General features: G+C 63.5%; 1 protein-coding gene across 1 annotated transcript; it reads left to right on the forward strand.

Moving 5' to 3' along the window:
* Positions 1 to 373: 373 nt before the first annotated feature.
* Positions 374 to 11,776, forward strand: LOC131574305 (growth/differentiation factor 11-like; the record flags this gene model as incomplete). The annotated part of the gene is given in 7 exon segments (XM_058828742.1): positions 374 to 592; positions 595 to 718; positions 8,691 to 8,806; positions 8,808 to 8,987; positions 8,989 to 9,072; positions 11,395 to 11,499; positions 11,501 to 11,776. Coding segments are annotated over 7 exon segments (1,104 nt in total), but the record flags the coding sequence as incomplete, so codon positions are not given.
* Between the last annotated feature and the right edge of the window lie 7,569 nt (positions 11,777 to 19,345).

Here is a 19,345-nt window from a genome sequence, read left to right on the forward strand (position 1 = left end):
TTCCCTCTTTATTTTTCCCTCTTTATTTTCCCTCTTTATTTTTCCCCTTCATTTTTCCCTCCTCATTTTTCCTCCTTATTTTTTCCTCTTTATTTTTCCTCCTTATTTTTTCCTCTTATTTTCTCCCTTATTTTTTCCTCTTATTTTTCCTCCTCGTTTTTCCCCCCCTCATTTTCCCCCCCTCATTTTCCCCCCCTCATTTTCCCCCCTCATTTTCCCCCCCTTATTTTTTTCCCCCTCTTTCTTCTCCCATTATTATTATTATTTTTTTTAATTATTATTATTATTTTTATTATTATTATTATTATTATTCCCCCTCCTCCTTTTTCACCCCCATGTATTTTTTCCTCTCCCCCCCCGCCATGTCCCCTCTCTGGTGGCTCCTGGGCTCCCTGCTGGCCGCGCTGGCCGGGGGGGGGTCTGTAGAGCAGCCCCCCCCTCCTCAGAATCCCCCTGCCCCGTGTGCCTGTGGCGGCGGCAGAGCAAAGAGCTGCGGCTGGAGAGCATCAAATCGCAGATCCTCAGCAAGCTGCGGCTGAAGGAAGCGCCCAACATCACCCGCGAGGTGGTGAAGCAGCTTCTCCCCAGAGGCCCCCCCCGCTCCAGCAGCTCCTGGACCTCCACGACTTCCAGGGGGACTCGCTGAACCACGACGAGTACCTGGAGGAGGATGAGTACCACGCCACCACCGAGACCGTCATCAGCATGGCCCAGGAAAGTCAGTGCCGCCCTTTGTTCCGCCGAAAAGTTGGGAAGGAGGGGACCCCCACCCCAAAAAAAAACCCAAAACAATCCCCCGGTTCCTCTCCCCGGTTCGGGGTTCTCGGGGGGGGTTTGGGTTGGTTCCGCCGAAAAGTTGAGAAGGAGGGGACCCCCACCCCAGAAAAAACAACCCCCCGGTTCCTCTCCCCGGTGCCGGTTCGGGGGTCTCCAGGGGGGGGTTTGGGTTGGTTCCGCCGAGAAGTTGGGAAGGAGGGGACCCCCCACCCCAAAAAAAAAAACCCAAAACAATCCCCCGGTTCCTCTCCCCGGTTCGGGGTTCTCCAGGGGGGGTTTGGGTTGGTTCCACCGGAAAGTTGGGAAGGAGGGACCCCCACCCCAAAAAAAAACCCCAAAAACAATCCCCCGGTTCCACTCCCTGGTGCCGGTTCGGGGGTCTCCAGGGGGGGTTTGGGGTTGGTTCCGCCGAAAAGTTGGGAAGGAGGGACCCCCACCCACCCCAAAAAAAACCAAAACGACCCCCGGTTCCTCTCCCCGCTGTCGGTTCGGGGGTCTCCGGGGGGGTTTGGGTTGGTTCCGCCGGAAAGTTGGGAAGGAGGGACCCCCCCACCCCAAAAAAAAACAACCCCCCGGTTCCTCTCCCCGGTTCGGGGGTCTCGGGGGGGGGTTTGGGTTTGTTCCGCCGGAAAGTTGGGAAGGAGGGACCCCCACCCCAAAAAAAAACCCAAAAACAACCCCCCGGTTCCACTCCCCGGTGCCGGTTCGGGGGTCTCGGGGGGGGTTTGGGTTGTTCCGCCGAAAAGTTGGGAAGGAGGGACCCCCACCCACCCCAAAAAAAACCCAAAACAACCCCCCGGTTCCTCTCCCCGCTGCCGGTTCGGGGGTCTCGGTTTGGGTTGGTTCCGCCGAAAAGTTGGGAGGAGGGACCCCCACCCACCCCAAAAAAAAACAACCCCCCGGTTCCACTCCCCGGTTCGGGGTTCTCGGGGGTGGGGGTTTGGGTTTGTTCCGCCGAAAAGTTGGGAAGGAGGGGGACCCCCACCCCAAAAAAAAACCCCAAAACAACCCCCCCGGTTCCTCTCCCCGCTGCCGGTTCGGGGGTCTCTGGGGGGGTTTGGGTTGGGGTCCCCCCAGCCCTGGTGGGGGTGGAGGGGTTTGGTTTTGGGGAGCTCCGGGTCTCGGTTGGGTTTAGCCTCCCCCCTCCCCTCCCCTCCCCTCCCCTCCTTCCCCTCCCCACGGTCGGGGGTCGCTCCTGGGCTCTGTTTGTGGTGGGGGGGTGGGGAGTGTGGGGGGGAAAGGGGGGGGACAGGGGGACAGGGACAGGGGGACAGGGACAGGGACAGGGAGACAAGGGGACAAGGACAATGGGACAGAGGCACAGGGAGATGGAAGGGACAGAGGGACAGGGGGGACTGAGGGGACAGGGGACAGGAGGGACGGGGGACAGGAGGGACAGGGGGACAGAGGACAGAAGGACAGGAAGACGGGGAGACAAGGGGGACAGGGGGGGACAGGGAGACAAGGGGGACAAGGGGACAGGAGGGACAGGGGGGACAAGGGACAGAAGGACAGGAGGACGGGAGGAAAAGGGGGACAGGAGGGACAGGGGGACAGGGGGGACAGGGGGACAGGGGGGACAGAGGACAGGGGACAGGGGACAGAAGGACAGGAGGACGGGGAGACAAGGGGGACAAGGGGACAGGAGGGACAGGAGGGACAGGGGGACAGGGGACAGAAGGACAGGAGGACGGGGAGAAAAGGGGGGACAGGAGGACAGGGAGACAAGGGGGACAGAGGGGACAGAGGGGACAGGGGGACAGGGGACAGAAAGGACAGGAAGACGGGGAGACAAGGGGGGACAAGGGGACAGGAGGGACAGGAGGGACAGGGGGGACAGGAACAGGACAGGGGGGGACAGGGGGGACAGGAACAGGACAGGGGGGACAGGGGGACAGGGGGAACAGGAACAGGACAGGGGGGACAGGGGGGACAGGAACAGGACAGGGGGGACAGGGGGGACAGGGGGGACAAGGGGACAGGGGGGACAGGGGGGACAAGGGGACAGGGGGGGGACAGGAACAGGACAGGGGGGACAGGGCACCAGGAACTGGGAGAGGGGCCCAGTGCTGGGGACTGGGAGGTGGCACTGGGGACCGGGTCTGGGAGCTGGTGCTGAGTGCTGGGAGTTGTTACTGGGGACTGGGAACTGGGACTGGGAACTGGGACTGGGAACTGGGACTGGGACCTGGGGACTGGGACTGGGAACTGGGACTGGGAACTGGCTCTGAGTGCTGGGACCCAGTACTGGAACAGAGAACTGGGACTGGAAACTGGGAACAGAGACGGGGCACTGGGGACTGGAAGCTGGGACTGGGAACTGGCCCAGCACTGGGAGCTGGGACTGGGAGCCGAGACAGGGCACTGGGGACTGGGACTGGAGCAGGGACTGGGAAACAGAGATGGGGCACTGGGGGACTGGGGTTCAGATGGGAAACTGGAGACTGGGAGCTGAAACTGGGGAGCGGCACTGGGAACGGAGACAGGGCACTGGGAACTGGGAACTGGGTGACTGAAACTGGGAACTGACTCTGAGTGCTGGGACTCGGTACTGGAACACAGGACTGGGAACTGGGACTGGGACTGGGAACTGGGAACTGGGGACTGGAACTGGAGCAGGCACTGGGCACTGGGAACTGGGACTGGGAACTGGAGCAGGCACTGGGCACTGGGAACTGGGACTGGGAACTGGGGAACTGGGAACTGGAGCAGGCACTGGGCACTGGAGCTGGACTGGGAACTGGAGCAGGCACTGGGCACTGGGAACTGGGACTGGGCACTGGAGAGCAGGCACTGGGCACTGGGAACTGGGACTGGGCACTGGGCACTGGGAGCTGGGACTGGGAACTGGGACTGGAGCTGGAGCAGGCACTGGGCACTGGGAGCTGGGACTGGGAACTGGGCTGGGACTGGAACTGGGACTGGACTGGGCACTGGGAACTGGAAGGGAACTGGGAACTGGGAACTGGAGCAGGCGCTGGGCACTGGGAGCTGGCAGCAGGGACCGTGACCGGTCACCTCACGCTGGGACCTGGCACTGGTGGCCGGGGACCCTGGGACTGGGACTGGGGACAAACAGGGGAACTGGGAACGCTCAGTGGTGGCACTGGGACAAACGGGGGGAACTGGGAACGCTCAGTGGTGGCACTGGGGACCCTCGGTGGTGGCACTGGGGACAAACGGGGGGAACTGGGAACACTCAGTGATGGCACTGGGGACAAACACCGGGCACTGGGGACCCTCGGTGGGTGCACTGGGGACCCTCGGTGGTGGCACTGGGGACCCTCAGTGGTGGCACTGGGAGCAGACTGGGGCAGGTGGCACAGTGAGCTGGAGCTCCCCAGGGCACGTGGCAGGGTGACAATAGGGTGACAATAGGGTGACAAACAGGGTGACAGCAGGGTGACAATAGGGTGACGAACAGGGTGACAGCAGGGTGACAGCAGGGGTGACAGCAGGGTGACAATCAGGGTGGCAGCAGGGGTAACAACAGGGTGACAATAGGGTGGACAAACAGGGTGACAGCAGGGTGACAGCAGGGTAACAAACAGGGTGACAATAGGGTGACAAACAGAGTGACAGCAGGGTGACAGCAGGGGTGACGGTGAGGCCACAGCAGGGTGACAAACAGGGTGACAATAGGGTGACAAACACAGTGACAAACAGGGTGGCAGCAGGGTGACGGTGACAGCAGGGTGACAAACACAGTGACAGATGTGGTGACAAACACAGTGACAAACAGGGTGACAGCGAGGTGTGACGGTGACAGCAGGGTGACGGTGACAGCAGGGTGACAAACACAGTGACAGATGGGTGACAAGCAGGGTGACAGCGAGGTGAACGGTGACAAACACAGGGTGACAAACAGTGACAAACACGGTGACGGTGACAGCAGGGCCGTGCTGGGGGACAAGGCCAGCCCAGCCAGGGGTCCCCGCTGGGACAGGGGGAGGGGACAGCGAGGACTTGGCCGCGCCTGGCTCAGCCCCACCCCCTCCCCTGCCTCAGTTTCCCCCGGGATTTCTCCACCCCCTCCCCTGCCTCAGTTTCCCCGGGGGATTTCTCCACCCCCTCCCCGTGCCTCAGTTTCCCCGGGGATTTCTCCACCTGCTTCCCCGGCTCGGGGACCCCCGGGGGGGCGATGGGGGGTGGGCGAGGGGCCCGGGGGGGGGGGGGGTCGAGCGGAAGGGAGGGAGGTGTGAGGCGCTGCCGCCCCCTCCCCAAATTTCCTTCCCAGGCATTAAACGCGCTCGGGCGGCTTTGAAATTTTATTACCCATAAAATTGACGACACGCTGGGGTTTTCCTCCCCGAGCCTCGGGGGCCCCCCCTCAATTCCCCCGCCCCCTTTTGGCAGCTCGGGGGCCCCCCAAAATAAAGCGCAGAGCCCCCTCCCCCCATCCGGGGGGGTCCGGATGCTCCCCGGGGAGGAGAGGGGAGGGGGCGCAGGGGGGGGGGGTCTTCTCCCGTTATTATTTTGATTTTATTTTTTTTTCCGCCCCCTCCCCAATTCCCCGGGGGTAATGAGGGGTTTTTTATGGTTCCTGAACAGAAGGAGGGGGAAAAGGGATTTTTATGGGCCATAAAACTCTCGGCTTCCCCCCCACCCCCCCGGCCCCGGCAGAGCCCCCCCGCCCTCGGTGGGGAGGGGGCTTCGCTCCGGGAGGAGCCGGGAGGGTTAATTGGCTCCTAACCCATCCAGGGGCTACCCGTGACCCCCGCGACCCCCGCGGGGGGTGGGGGAGCTTAATGAGGCCCCGGGGGGGGGGGGGTCGGGGGTCCTGGGTGGGCGGGGGGCTGGAGGGGGCTCGGGGGGGGCGGATCAAGGTCAGAGGGACGCGAGGGATTTGGGGACAGAGGGACGCCAGGATTTGGGGACACGAGGGAGGGGAGGGGGGCGTTCGGGGGGGGCTCCAATGCGGGAACAAAGAGCGGGGTTGAGGTGGGGAGGGGGTCCGAGGGCCGCCCCCCGCCCGCCGCAGCCCCAGCTGTGCCCGGTGTCCCGGTAACCTTTATCCCCCGTTACCACGGAGACCGGGCGAGCATCCTGGAACCGCGGCCAGAGGGGCACGGACCCCCCCCCTCGGTGTCCCCCAAGGACGGACAGAGGGACAGCGCTGTCCCCAAGGGCGCGGGGGGGGGGCTCCCCTCATTGCAGCCCCCTCCTCACCCTGACAGCGGGAGGGGGGGGGGGTTTGAGTGAGTGGGGGGTCCCCGAAGCCCCCAGCCCCATTTTGGAGCGCGCGGGGGTGGCTCGGGGAGGGGGAGGGGACATCGCCGGTGTCGTGACCCCCGCAGCAAATAGGCCCCGAGCTGCAGCTGGGCGCTATTAAACCTGACCGGGCCGCCCGGGGGGGGAGGGGGCTGCCCTGGGGAGGGGGGCGGCAATTCCCGGCTCAATTCGACCCAGATGTGGGGCCGGGACCCTCTGCTTGGGGGGGACCCCTGGAGATGTTAGAGGGACTCTCTGGTTTGGGGGGGACCCCTGGAGATGTTGAGGGACCCCTGGAGATGTTGGGGGCACCCCTGGAGGTTGTTGGGGGACCCCTGGAGATGTTGGGGGGACCCTCTGGTTTGGGGGGGGACCCCTGGAGATGTTGAGGGACCCCTGGAGATCCCCTGGAGATGTTGGGGGCACCCCTGGAGATGCTGGGGGGGACCCCTGGAGATGTTGGGGGACCCCTGGAGATCCCCTGGAGATGTTGGGGGGGACCCCTGGAGGTGTTGGGGGACCCCCTGGAGATGTTGAGGGGACCCCTGGAGACGCTGAGGGGACCCCTGGAGATGTTGAGGGACCCCTGGAGATGTTCGGGGGACCCCGGAGATCCCCTGGAGATGTTGGGGGACCCCTGAGATGTTGGGGGACCCTGGAGATGTTGGGGGGACCCTGGAGATCCCCTGGAGATGTGGGGGGGACCCCTGGAGATGCTGAGGGACCCCTGGAGATGTGGGGGAACCCCCCTGGAGATGTTGGAGGGACCCTCTGGTTTGGGGGGGCACCCCTGGAGATGTTGGGGGACCCCTGGAGATCCCCTGGAGATGTTGGGGGGGACCCCTGGAGGTGCTGAGGGGACCCCTGGAGATGTTGGGAGGGGACCCTTGGAGATTCCCCTGGAGGTGTTGGGGGACCCCTGGAGATGTTGAGGGACCCCTGGAGATGTTGGGGGGACCCCTGGAGATGTGGGGGGTGTCACCGATGTGGGGCTGGGGGTCTGGATTCTCCCCCCTCCCCAATTGAAGCCCCCTCCCCATGAGCCGCCGGGTGGGATGTGGGACCCCCCCAGCAGGTGCTGCGGGCCCCCGAGCCCCCCGCCCCACACACACCGGGACCCCCGCCCCACACACACCGGGACCCCCGCCCCCACACACACCGGGACCCCCCCCAGCAGGTGCTGCGGGCCCCGAGCCCCCCGCCCCACACAAACCGGGACCCCCCCCCAGCAGGTGCTGCGGGCCCCGAGCCCCCCGCCCCACACACACCGGGAGCCCCCGCCCCACACACACCGGGACCCCCCCCAGCAGGTGCTGTGCGGGCCCGGAGCCCCCCGCCCCACACACACCGGGACCCCCCGCCCCCACACACACCGGGACCCCCCCCCCCAGCCGTGGGGGGCTCGCTGTGGGTCCATCCCGAGCCCCCCCCGGGACCGTGGGTCAGGGGGCGAGTGGGGAGCTCCTGGTGGGGCGACCCCCGGGGGGGGGGGGGCTCTGACCCGACCTTCACCTCCCGACGAGGGAGGAGGGGCGGCCCCGACCCCCCCCCCGGCTCGGGGGTCCCGCGGTGGGGCCGGGGGGGGGGCTCGGGGGTCTCCGCGGGTGGGGCCGGGGGGGGGGGGCTCGGGGGTCCCGAGGGCTGGGGGGGTCACGGAGAGGAGAGGGGGGGTCTCAGAGTACAGCGAGAGAGTCCCCATGGGGGGGCTGGGGGGTCCTGGAGTGAGGCTGGGGGGTCCTGGAGAGGGGTTGGGGGGTCCCAGAGAGGGGTTGGGGGTCCCAGTGTGGGGACTGGGGGTCTGGAGTGAGGCTGGGGGTCCCAGTTTGGGACTGGGGGGGGTCCCAGTGTGGGGCTGCGGGGTCCCATTTTGGGTCTGGGGGGTCCCAGTTTGGGGGCTGGGGGGTCTTAGTTTGGGGCTGGGGGGGTCCCAGTGTTGGGCTGAGGGTCCTGGGGCTGGGGGGTCCCAGTTTGGGACCGGGGGGGTCCCAGAGAGGTCTGGGGGGGGTCCCAGTTTGGGGCTGGGGGGTCCCAGTTTGGGACTGGGGTGGTGCAGAAGCCTCCACAACAAGAACATCCCAAAGCGCGGGGGTGACGATGCCAACAACACCCTCTGACCCTTCCTCCTCCTTCTTCTTCCTCCTCCTTCCTCCTCCTTTCCTCCTCCTCATTCTCATCCTCCTTCTTCCTCCTCTTCCTTCCTCCTCCTTCCTCCTCCTTCCTCCTCCTCCTCTTTTCCTCCTCCTCCTCCTTCTTCCTCCTTCTCTCCTTTTCCTCCTTCCTCCTACTCCTCCTTCCTCCTTCCTCCTTCCTCCTCCTCCTTCCTCCTTCCTCCTCCTCCTCTCTTACTCCTCCTCCTTCCTTCTCCTCCTCCTCCTCCTTCCTTCCTCTTCCTCCCTCCTCATTTCCTCCTTCCTCCTCCTCCTTCCTCCTTCTCCTTTCTCCTTGTCCTCCTTCCTCTTCCTCCTTCCTCTTTCCTCCTCCTTTCCTCCTCCTCATTCTCACCTTCCTCCTCCTTCCTCCTCCTCATTTCTCCTTCTCCTCCTCCCTTCCTCCTCCTCATTCTCCTTCCCTCTTCTTCCTCCTTTTCCTCCTCCTCATTCTCCCTCTCCTCCTCCTCCTTCCTCCTCCTTCTCCCTCTCCTCCTCCTCCTCCTCCTCCTTCTCCTTCTCCTCTTCCTCCTCCTCCTCTCCTCCTCCCCACAGCGGACCCAGCCGTTCAGATCGAGGGGAACCCTCACTGCTGCTTCTTCAACTTCAGCCCGAAGCTGATGTTCACCAAGGTGGTGAAGGCTCAGCTCTGGGTGTACCTGCGGCCGGTTGCAGCACCCATCCACCGTGTACCTGCAGATCCTGCGCCTCAAACCCGTCACGGACGAGGGCAGCCGCCACATCCGCATCCGCTCGCTCCAAATCGACCTCAATTCCCGAGCTGGCCACTGGCAGAGCATCGATTTCAAGCACGTCCTGCAGAATTGGTTCAAGCAGCCCCAGAATAATTGGGGGGATTGAGATTAATGCCTTCGATGCCAACGGGAATGATCTGGCGGTCACCTCGCTGGGGCCCCGGAGCCGAGGGGGCTGGTGGGTGCAGCGGCCGCGTGGGGCGGGGGGCGGGGGGTGGGTCTGGGGGGTGGTGACAGGTCTGGGGGTTGGTGACAGTTCTGGGGGGGCAGGTGGTGACAGTTCTGGGGGTGGTGACAGGTCCGGGGGTGGTGATGGGTCTGGGGGTGGTGGTGACAGGTCTGTGGGGCAGTGACAGTTCTGGGGGGTGGGGTGACAGGTCTGTGGGGCAGTGACAGGTCTGGGGATGGTGACAGGTCCGGGGGGCAGTGACAGTTCTGTGGGGCTGGTGGGTGCAGCAGCCACAGTGGGGCGGGGGGCGAGGGGTGTTGGTGGTGACAGGTCCGGGGGTGGTGATGGGTCTGGGGTTGGTGACAGGTCCGGGGGACAGTGACAGTTCTGGGGGTGGTGACAGGTCTGTGGGGCAGTGACAGGTCTGTGGGGCTGGTGGGTGCAGCGGCCGCGGTGGGGGGTGGGTCTGGGGGTGGTGACAGGTCTGGGGGCCTGGTGACAGGTCCGGGGGACTGGTGGTGACAGATCTGAGGGGCTGGTGATGGGTCTGGGGGCAGTGACAGGTCTGGGGGTTGGTGACAGGTCCGGGGGGCAGTGACAGGTCTGAGGGGGCTGGTGGGTGCAGCGGCCGCGGTGGGGCGGGGGGGGCGAGGGGTGGGGTCTGGGGGTGGTGATGAGTCTGAGGGGGTGGTGACAGGTCCGGGGGCAGTGACAGTTCTGGGGGTTGGTGACAGGTCTGTGGGGCTTGGTGACAGATCTGAGGGGTGGGTGGGTGCAGCGGCCGCAGTGGGGAGGGGGGAGTGGGGTCTGGGGTGGTGACAGGTCCGGGGGTGGTGACAGTTCTGTGAAGCTGGTGACAGTTCTGTGAGGCTGGTGGTGACAGTTCTGTGGGGCAGTGACAGATCTGTGGGGCAGTGACAGCTCCAAGGGGGTGGTGACAGCTTAAGGACAGTGGCCACAGGTCTGGGGGGCAGTGACAGGTCTGGGGGGCACTGGCAGCTCCGTGGGGCTGGTGACAGTTTAGGGACAGTGGTGACAGGTCTGGGGGGCAGTGACAGTTTAGGGAGGGTGGTGGCAGCTTTGGGACAGTGGTGACAGCTCTAGAGGACAGTGACAGCTCCGTGGGGCGGGTGGCAGCGCTCTGGGGCTGGGGACAGCCTGGGTGAGGGGGACAGGGACAGCTCGGTGGGGCTGGGGACACCTGGATGGGGTTGGGGACACCTGGATGGGGCTGGGGACACCTGGATAGGGCTGGGGACACCTGGATGGGGCTGGGGACACCTGGATAGGGCTGGGGACACCTGGATGGGGCTGGGGACACCTGGATAGGGCTGGGGACACCTGGATGGGGCTGGGGACACCTGGATAGGGCTGGGGACACCTGGATGGGGCTGGGGACACCTCCAGGAGATGCCACCACCCCCTGGCACCTCCTCCCCGCACAGCGGGGCCGGGATGGGTGGAGCGGTGCGGGCGGGGGCTGGTGTCACTGCTGTCCTCACCATTGTCCCCCCCCGTGTCCCCTCTCCTTTATCCCCGTGTCCTCATGTCCCTGCCGTGTGTCTCCGCTGTCCCCTCTGTCCCCTGACCCCTCTGTCCACACCCGGTGTCCCCCTGTCCCTGCCATGTCCCTCTGTCCCTGCCGTGTCTCCCTGTCCCCGCTGTCCCTCGGTCCCCCCTGTCCCCTCTATCCCCACTGTCCCTCTCTGTCCCTGTCCCCTCTGTCTCCTTGTCCTCCTGTCCCTGCTGTGTTCCCCCTGTCCCTGCCATGTCCCCCTGTCCCCTGTGTCCCCATGTCCCTGCCGTGTCCCCCTGTCCCCTCTGTCCCTCTGTCCCGATGTCCCCCGTGTCCCCATGTCCCCCGTGTCCCCTGTGTCCCCCTGTCCCTGCCGTGTCCCCATGTCCCCCCTGTCCCCCTGTGTCCCCTCTATCCCCATGTTCCCCCTGTCCCCCGTGTCCCCGCGTCCCCCCTGTCCCCTGTGTCCCCCTGTCCCCTGTGTCCCCCTGTCCCCTGTGTCCCCCATGTCCCCATGTCCCTGCTGTGTCCCCCGTGTCCCTGCCGTGTCCCCATGTCCCCCATGTCCCTGCCGTGTCCCCTCTATCCCCCGTGTCCCCTGTGTCCCCATGTCCCCCGTGTCCCCATGTCCCTGCCGTGTCCCTGTGTCCCCTCTATCCCCCGTGTCCCCATGTCCCCCGTGTCCCCTGTGTCCCCTGTGTCCCCCATGTCCCCATGTCCCTGCTGTGTCCCCCGTGTCCCTGCCGTGTCCCCATGTCCCCCGTGTCCCCCATGTCCCCGTGTCCCTGCCGTGTCCCTGCCGTGTCCCCGTGTCCCCAGCACCCCTTCATGGAGCTGCGTGTCCTGGAGAACAACAAGCGCTCCCGCCGTAACCTGGGCCTGGACTGTGACGAGCACTCCACGGAGTCGCGCTGCTGCCGCTACCCCCCTCACCGTGGACTTCGAGGCTTTCGGCTGGGACTGGATCATCGCCCCCAAACGCTACAAAGCCAATTATTGCTCCGGCCAGTGCGAGTACATGTTCATGCAGAAATACCCTCACACCCACCTGGTGCAGCAAGCGAACCCCCGAGGATCGGCCGGACCCTGCTGCACCCCAACAAAGATGTCCCCCATCAACATGCTCTACTTCAACGACAAGCAGCAGATCATCTACGGCAAGATCCCCGGCATGGTGGTGGATCGCTGCGGTTGTTCTTAGAGACGGATTTTCACCGACCCCACCTCCCCAAAATTATCACACACAGCATCCCGCCACAGCGCGTCACACACAGAGTGAGAGCCCTCCCCGCCGCGCCCCTCGTAAAATCAGACTCTGATTTTTTTCTGATTTATTTTTGCTTTTTTTTTTTCCTAATTTTTGCTATTTTTCGCTAATTTTTTGTTATTTTTTTGCTAATTTTTTGCTATTTTTGGGGTTCTTTTTGCTATTTTTTTGCTAATTTTTTGCTATTTTTTTGCTATTTTTTTGCTATTTTTTTGCCTTTCTTTTCCTATTTTTTGCTATTTTTTTGCTATTTTTTGCTATTTTTTTGCTATTTTTTTCTATTTTTGTTGCTAATTTTTTTCTAATTTTTGCTAATTTTTTTCTAATTTTTTGCTAATTTTTTGCTAATTTTTTGTTATTTTTTGGGTAATTTTCTGCTATTTTTTTTGCTATTTTTTGCTATTTTTTTGATAATTTTTTGCTAATTTTTTGCTAATTTTTTCCTATTTTTTTCCTATTTTTTGCTATTTTTTTGCTAATGTTTTGCTAATTTTTTTCCTATTTTTTTCCTATTTTTTTCCTATTTTTTTCCTATTTTTCCGCTTTTTTTTGGTGTTTTTTTTCTTCTTGTTTTTTTTTTTTTCTTTTCTGATTTTTCTGTTTTTGTTGTCGGTTCGGGGCGGGGCGGGAAGCGAGAAGTGACAAAGGCCAAGCGTTGAAATCGGTTTGGACGGTGGGATGGAGGAGAGAAGAGGAGGAGGAGGAGGCGGAGGAGGAGGAGGAGGAGGAAGATCCCACAGCGCATTGTGCAATAAAAGCGACCGGACCGAGAAGGGAAAAAAAGGGGAGGGGGGCGAGAGGGACCCCCAGGCCGCGGTGGCCACACGGGGACACCTCGGGGACACCTCGGGGACACCTCGGGGACACCTCGGGGACGCGGATCCCGTCGGGCAGAGGAGGATGAGGATGATTTGGAGGAGGATGATGATGATGAGGAGGAAGAGCGAGCGCGCCCCCCGCGCTCCTGGAGCAGCGCTGGCGACCCCCGAGGGGGGGTGACCCCAACCCCGCGGCCGCCGCGGGACCCCCGGGGGGGGGGGCACCGGGGGGGAAACCGCCTCCCTTCTTTAATTTATTTATTTATTAATCACCCTCCCCGGGCTCCCCTCGCAGCCCGGAGACCCCCGGGGACCCCCCCAGGCTCCGGCCGGGCTTTGGATCCAGCCCTGGCACCGGCCCCGGGGCCCCCGGGGGGCGAGGGCGGCTCGGGGGTGACCCGGAGGCGACACCGGAATTGTTGGGAGGCTCCGGCTGGGGCTGAAATTCCGCTTACGCCGCAAAATTCGCCTCCCGCTGCCCTCGGAGAGGTTTTTTTTTTTTGTTGTTTTTTTTTTATCCTCTTTTCTTTTCTTTTTTGTTTCTCTTTTTCCCTTGTTTGTGTTTGTTTCACATGAGAACGAACCCCCCGCGCTCCCCGAGGCTCCTGCGGGGGCACCGAGCGGGGCGGGCGGGGCTCGGGCCCGGTACCGGAGCGGCCGGAGGGGGCTCCGAGAGGGGGAGAAGCCCCCGAAACCCCCGCGAACCCCGGAGACCTCGAAACCCCCGCGAACCCCGGAGCTTCCGAAACCCCCGCGACCCCCGGAGCCCCCAAAGTCCCCGCGACCCCCCGGAGACCTCGAAACCCCCGCGACCCCCGGAGCTCCCGCGGCACCCAAAGCCCCCGAAATCCCGGCGACCCCCGGAGCCCCCGAAACCCCCGCGGTCCCCGGAGCCCCCAAAGTCCCCGAAAGCCCCGGAGCCCCCAAAACCCCCGGAGCCGCCGCAGCCCCCGCGACCCCCGGAGACCCTGAAGCCCCCGGAGCTCCCGCGGTCCCCAAAGCCCCCGAAATCCCGGCGACCCCCGGAGCCCCCGAAACTCCTGGAGACCCCGCGACCCCCGAAACTCCTGGAGCCCCCGCGACTCCCGGAGACCCCGAAACCCCCGGAGCTCCCGCAGTCTCCGGAGCCCCAGGAACCCCCAAAGTCCCCGCGACCCCCGGAGCCCCCAAAGCTCCCGAAACCCCCGCGACCCCCGGAGCCCCCGGCCCCAGCACTTATCCCCGGGGGGCTGCGGGCGGGGAGCGGCCCCCGCAGCCTCGCAGCACTTAAGGGGGGACTCAAGGGACGTTTAGCACTTGTCGCGACAGCTCCGCGACAGCTCCGCGACAGCTCCCGCGGAGCCCCGAAGCGCTTAACGGGGATGAGGCAGCCCCGGGATGAGGGCGCGGAGCCCCCCCGGGCCCCCTCCCCTTCCCCATTCAGCACTTAACGGGGACCCCCGGTGCCAGGCTGGAGTCACCAACCGGTGTCACCAACCGGTGTCACCACCCGGTGTCATTGCCCGGTGTCACCAACCGGTGTCACCAACCGGTGTCACCGCCCTGTGTCACTGCCCTGTGTCACCAACCGGTGTCACCAACCGGTGTCACCAACCGCTGTCACTGCCCGGTGCCAGGCTGGAGTCACCAACCGGTGTCACCACCCGGTGTCACTGCCCGGTGTCACTGCCCTGTGTCACCACCCGGTGTGACTGCCCTGTGTCACTGCCCGGTGTCACCAACCGGTGTCACCAACCGGTGTCACTGCCCGGTGTCACTGCCCGGTGTCACTGCCCGGTGTCACTGCCCTGTGTCACTGCCCGGTGCCAGGCTGGAGTCACCAACCGGTGTCACCAACCGGTGTCACTGCCCGGTGTCACCAACCGGTGTCACCAACCGGTGTCACCAACCGGTGTCATTGCCCGGTGTCATTGCCCGGTGTCACCAACCGGTGTCACTGCCCGGTGTCACTGCCCAGTGTCACCAACCGGTGTCATTACCCAGTGTCACCAACCGGTGTCACCAACCGGTGTCATTACCCAGTGTCACCAACCGGTGTCACCAACCGGTGTCACCAACCGGTGTCATTGCCCGGTGTCACCGCCCGGTGTCACCCGGTGCCACCTACCCGGTGTTAGCCGGTGTCACCCGGTGTCACTCTCCGGTGTCACTGCTCGGTGTCACCACCCGGTGTCACTCGGTGTCACCCGGTGTCACTCTCCGGTGTCACCCACCCGGTGTCACCCGGTGTCACTCTCCGGTGTCACCGCCCTGCTGGCACCGGGGGCCCGAGCGAGGGGACGGCGACAGCCGGGGGGGTTTGGGGGGTCCAGGGAGGGGAGAGGCCACACAAAGGGGTCCCGTGGCCACCGGGGGTCCCCGAGCCGGGGGACGCAAATCGGGGCTCGGGGACCCCCCGGTCCTGCCGGTGCCTTGGGGGGCTCCGAGGTTGGGGGGGCAGGGGAGGGGACACCCCCGGTGACAGCGCTGTCCCCACCCGGACAGGCCCGGAAGGGACTGGGAAGGGACTGGGAAGGGACTGGGAAGGGACTGGGGGGGTCGCGGAGCCCCAAAAGCCGCGGCCCCTCACCCCAAAAACCCCCCCGAGCCCCCGGGGCTGGCACAGGATGGAGGGGACACGGCGGGGAGGGCTCGGCACTGGGACCAGTCAGAGCCGGGAACTAGGACCAGCCAGAGCCGGGAACTGGGACCAGTTCAGGACTGGACACTGGGACCAGTCAGATCCAGGAACTGGGACCAGTTACCTCGGGTCACTGGGCCCAGTTTAGGACTGGACACTGGAGTCCACCAGCTTTGAGCACTGGGACCAGTCCGATCTGGGAACTGGGACCAGTTATCTCCGGGCACTGGGACCAGTTCAGGACTGGACACTGGGACCAGTCAGATCTGGGCACTGGGACCAGTTACCTCTGAGCACTGGGACCAGTTACCTCTGGTCAATGCCCCAGTTCCCCCAGTATGCAGCACCAGTCCCAGTGCCGAGGACTGACTGGTCCCGGTCCCAGTCCCAGTCCCAGTCCCAGTCCCAGTCCCAGTCCCAGTCCCAGTCCCAGTCCCAGTCCCTGACTGGTCCCAGTCCCAGTCCCAGTCCCAGTCCCAGTCCCAGTCCCAGTCCCTGACTGGTCCCAGTCCCAGTCCCTGACTGGTCCCGCGGGCAGGGGGGGGGGTGGTGGGTGGGGGGGAATGGCGGCCCCCTCCCCCCCCGAGTATATTATTAATTCTAATTATTCTAATTATTATTCTAATTATTTCCCGCTCTCGGTCTGTGCGTGACGTCATAGGTTCCTTTTCCGTTGTTTTTGTCCCTCGTTCTGTCGCTCCGGGGGGACCCGGGGGGGTCCCGGGGGGGGTCCCGGGGGAGGGGGGGGAGGGGCCGAACTCAGCACTTGAACAGCAAAAAATATAAAAAAAAAAAAAAAAGAAATAATAAAAAAAATTAAAAAACAAAAAAATATAATTTAACGATGTTAAAACAAAAAAAAAAAATAATGCGAGAGTTGCGAGGTTTCAGCTCCACCCCCGGGGGTGGCGATGTCACCTCTGTCACCTTTGTCACCTCCCGGGGGAGGATTTGGGGTGGGGGAAGGGGGGGGAGGGGTTGGGGGGTGCTGGGACAGCCCCGGGGGAAGGGGGGGGGATGGGGACAGGGGGACAGGGACAGGGGGACAGGGACATGGGGACAGGGACAGGGGGACAGGGACATGGGGACAGGGGGACAGGGACAGGGACATGGGGACAGGGGGACATGGGGACAGGGACAGGGGGACAGGGACAGGGGGACAGGGACATGGGCTGGGGACAGGGACAGGGGTACAGGGACATGGGGACAGGGACACGGGGACAGCCCTGGGACACGGGGACAGGGACACGGGGACAGAGCCACTGCCATACGTGGCCTCGTGGTGCAGCTCCCCAGGTGTCGGGGACAGGGCTGGGGACACCAGGGACAGGTTTGGGGACACTTGGAACAGGAATGGGGACACTTGGAACAGGAATGGGGACACGCGGGACAGGTTTGGGGACACCCGGGACGGGGTTGGGGACACCCAGGATGGGGTTGGGGACACTCGGGATGGGGCTGGGGACACCCGGGACAGGGCTGGGGACACCCGGGACAGGTTTGGGGACACTCGGGATGGGGCTGGGGACACCCGGGACGGGATTGGGGACACTTGGAACAGGAATGGGGACACTTGGAACAGGAATGGGGACACCCGGGACAGGTTTGGGGACACCCGGGATGGGGTTGGGGACACCCGGGACGGGGTTGGGGACACCCGGGACAGGTTTGGGGACACCCGGGACGGGGTTGGGGACATTCAGGTCCTGGCCCAAGTCCCCGGCTGCAAAAGGGAATTTTAAAAGGGAATTTTAAATGGGATTTTTAATGGGATTTTTAAAGGGGGGATTTAAGGGGGAGGGAATTTATGGGGGATTTTAAGGGGGGATTTAAGGGGGGGATTTTAAGGGGGGAGGGAATTTATGGGGGGATTTTAAGGGGGAATTTATGGGGGGGATTTTAAGGGGGGGAATTTATGGGGGGATTTTAAGGGGGGGATTTTATGGGGGGGATTTAAGGGGGGGATTTTAAGGGGGATTTTATGGGGGGGATTTAAGGGGGGGATTTATGGGGGGATTTTACGAGCGGCCCCAGGAGCCGCGCCCGGAGCCGTTTATGGAGCCTCATTAGGGGCTGCAGCAATCCCGGGAATGTCCCCGGTTAATTAGGGCCGGGGGACACGGGGGGATCACCGGGGAGGGGACACGGGGGGGGACAGCGACCCTCCCGTGTCCAAGCGAGGACCGGACACGAGGACCGGACACGAGGATGTGGCTCCAGCTGGGTCTGTGGGTCCTGCCGGGTTGGTGGCCCTGTGGTCACTCTGGCCGTGTCCCCCTGTCCATCCCTGCCCGTGTCCCCCTGTCCATCCCCGGCCGTGTCCCCAATGTCCATCCCCGGCCGTGTCCCCCTGTCCATCCCTGCCCGTGTCCCCCTGTCCATCCCTGCCCGTGTCCCCAATGTCCATCCCCGGCCGTGTCCCCCTGTCCATCCCTGCCCGTGTCCCCCTGTCCATCCCTGCCCGTGTCCCACTGTCCACTCCGGCCGAAGTGACCCCGGGGACATCCCCGGGCCGGGGGCACCGGGGGGGTTTTGTCTTTTGTTTCTCCGCCCCGAGGATTGAACGAGCGCTCGCTCGCTTTTGTTCCGCTCCCCCGGCCCCGTTCTCGGTCCCGTTCCCGGTCCCTGCTCCGTTCTCCCATTCCCGGCCCCATTCCCGGTCCCGTTCCCGGCCCCGTTCCCTCGCTCCCTGTCCCGTTCCCGGCTCGTTACCCCAATCCTTGTCCCGTTCCCCCATTCCCGCTCCCGTTCCCGGTCCCATTCCCGGCTCCGTTCCCCCGTTCCCGTCCCCCGTTCCCTGTCCCGTTCCCCCATTCCCGGTCCCATTCCCCGCTCCGTTCCCCCGTTCCCTGTCCCGTTCCCGGCTCCGTTACCCCAATCCCGGTCCCGTTCCCTGTCCCGTTCCCGGCCCCGCTCCCTGTCCCGTTCCCTGTCCCGTTCCCCGCTCCCGTTCCCTCGCTCCCGGTCCCGTTCCCGGCCCCATTCCCTGCTCCGTTCCCGGTCCCGTTCCCTCGCTCCCGGTCCCGTTCCCCGCTCCGTTCCCGGTCCCGTTCCCTCGCTCCCGGTCCCGTTCCCCGCTCCGTTCCCCCGTTCCCGGCCCCATTCCCGGCCCCGCTCCCCGTGACCTAATTCGGAGCCCGGGGGGGGACGGGGACACACAAATGAGGCCTGGGGACATCCGGCGGCCACCCACGGCGACAGCGGCGCCCCGGAGCGCGCCCCGGGCGCTAATGAGCGCAATTAACGCAATTAACGCAACGAGCGCAACTAGCGTACGCAATTAACGCAACTGGCGCACGCAATTAGCGTAACGAGCGCACGCAATTAGCGCAACTGGCGTACGCAATTAGCGTAACGAACGCACGCAATTAGCGTAACGAGCGCACGCAATTAGCGCAAGGAGCGCACGCAATTAGCGCAAGGAGCGCACGCAGTTAGCGTAACTGACGCACGCAATTAGTGTAACGAGTGCACGCAATTAATGCACGGGCACAATTAACGCAACGAGCGTACGCAATTAACGTAACAACCGCACACACTTAGCTCAACTGGCGCACGCAATTAGCGTAATGAGCACAATTAACGCGACGAATGAGCGCAATTAACGAACACAATGAGCGCTATTAACGTAATGAAAGCGCGCAATTAACGCAAGGAGCGCACGCAATTAGCGCAAGGAGCGCAATTAACGCGACAAGCGCAATTAGCGCAACTAACACAACGAGCGCACGCAATTAACATAACGAACGCACACAATTAGCGTAACGAGTGCACGCAATTAGCGTAATGAGCGCAATCAGCGTAATTAATGCAACGAGCGCACGCAATTAGCGTAACAAGCCCAATTAACGTAACGAGCGCAATTAGCGCAACTAACGCAACGAGCGCACGCAATTAGCGTAACGAGCGCAATTAACGTAACGAGCGCACGCAACTAGCGTAGCGAGCGCAACTAGCGTAACGAGGGCAATTAACGTAACGAGCGCACGCAATTAGCGTAACGAGCGCAATTAGCGTAACAAGCGCACGCAATTAGCGTAATGAGCGCAATTAACGCAACGAACG

The sequence above is a fragment of the Poecile atricapillus genome, unplaced genomic scaffold (genome assembly GCF_030490865.1).
Source record: "Poecile atricapillus isolate bPoeAtr1 unplaced genomic scaffold, bPoeAtr1.hap1 scaffold_225, whole genome shotgun sequence".
In the NCBI taxonomy this organism is placed as follows: Eukaryota; Metazoa; Chordata; class Aves; order Passeriformes; family Paridae; genus Poecile; species Poecile atricapillus.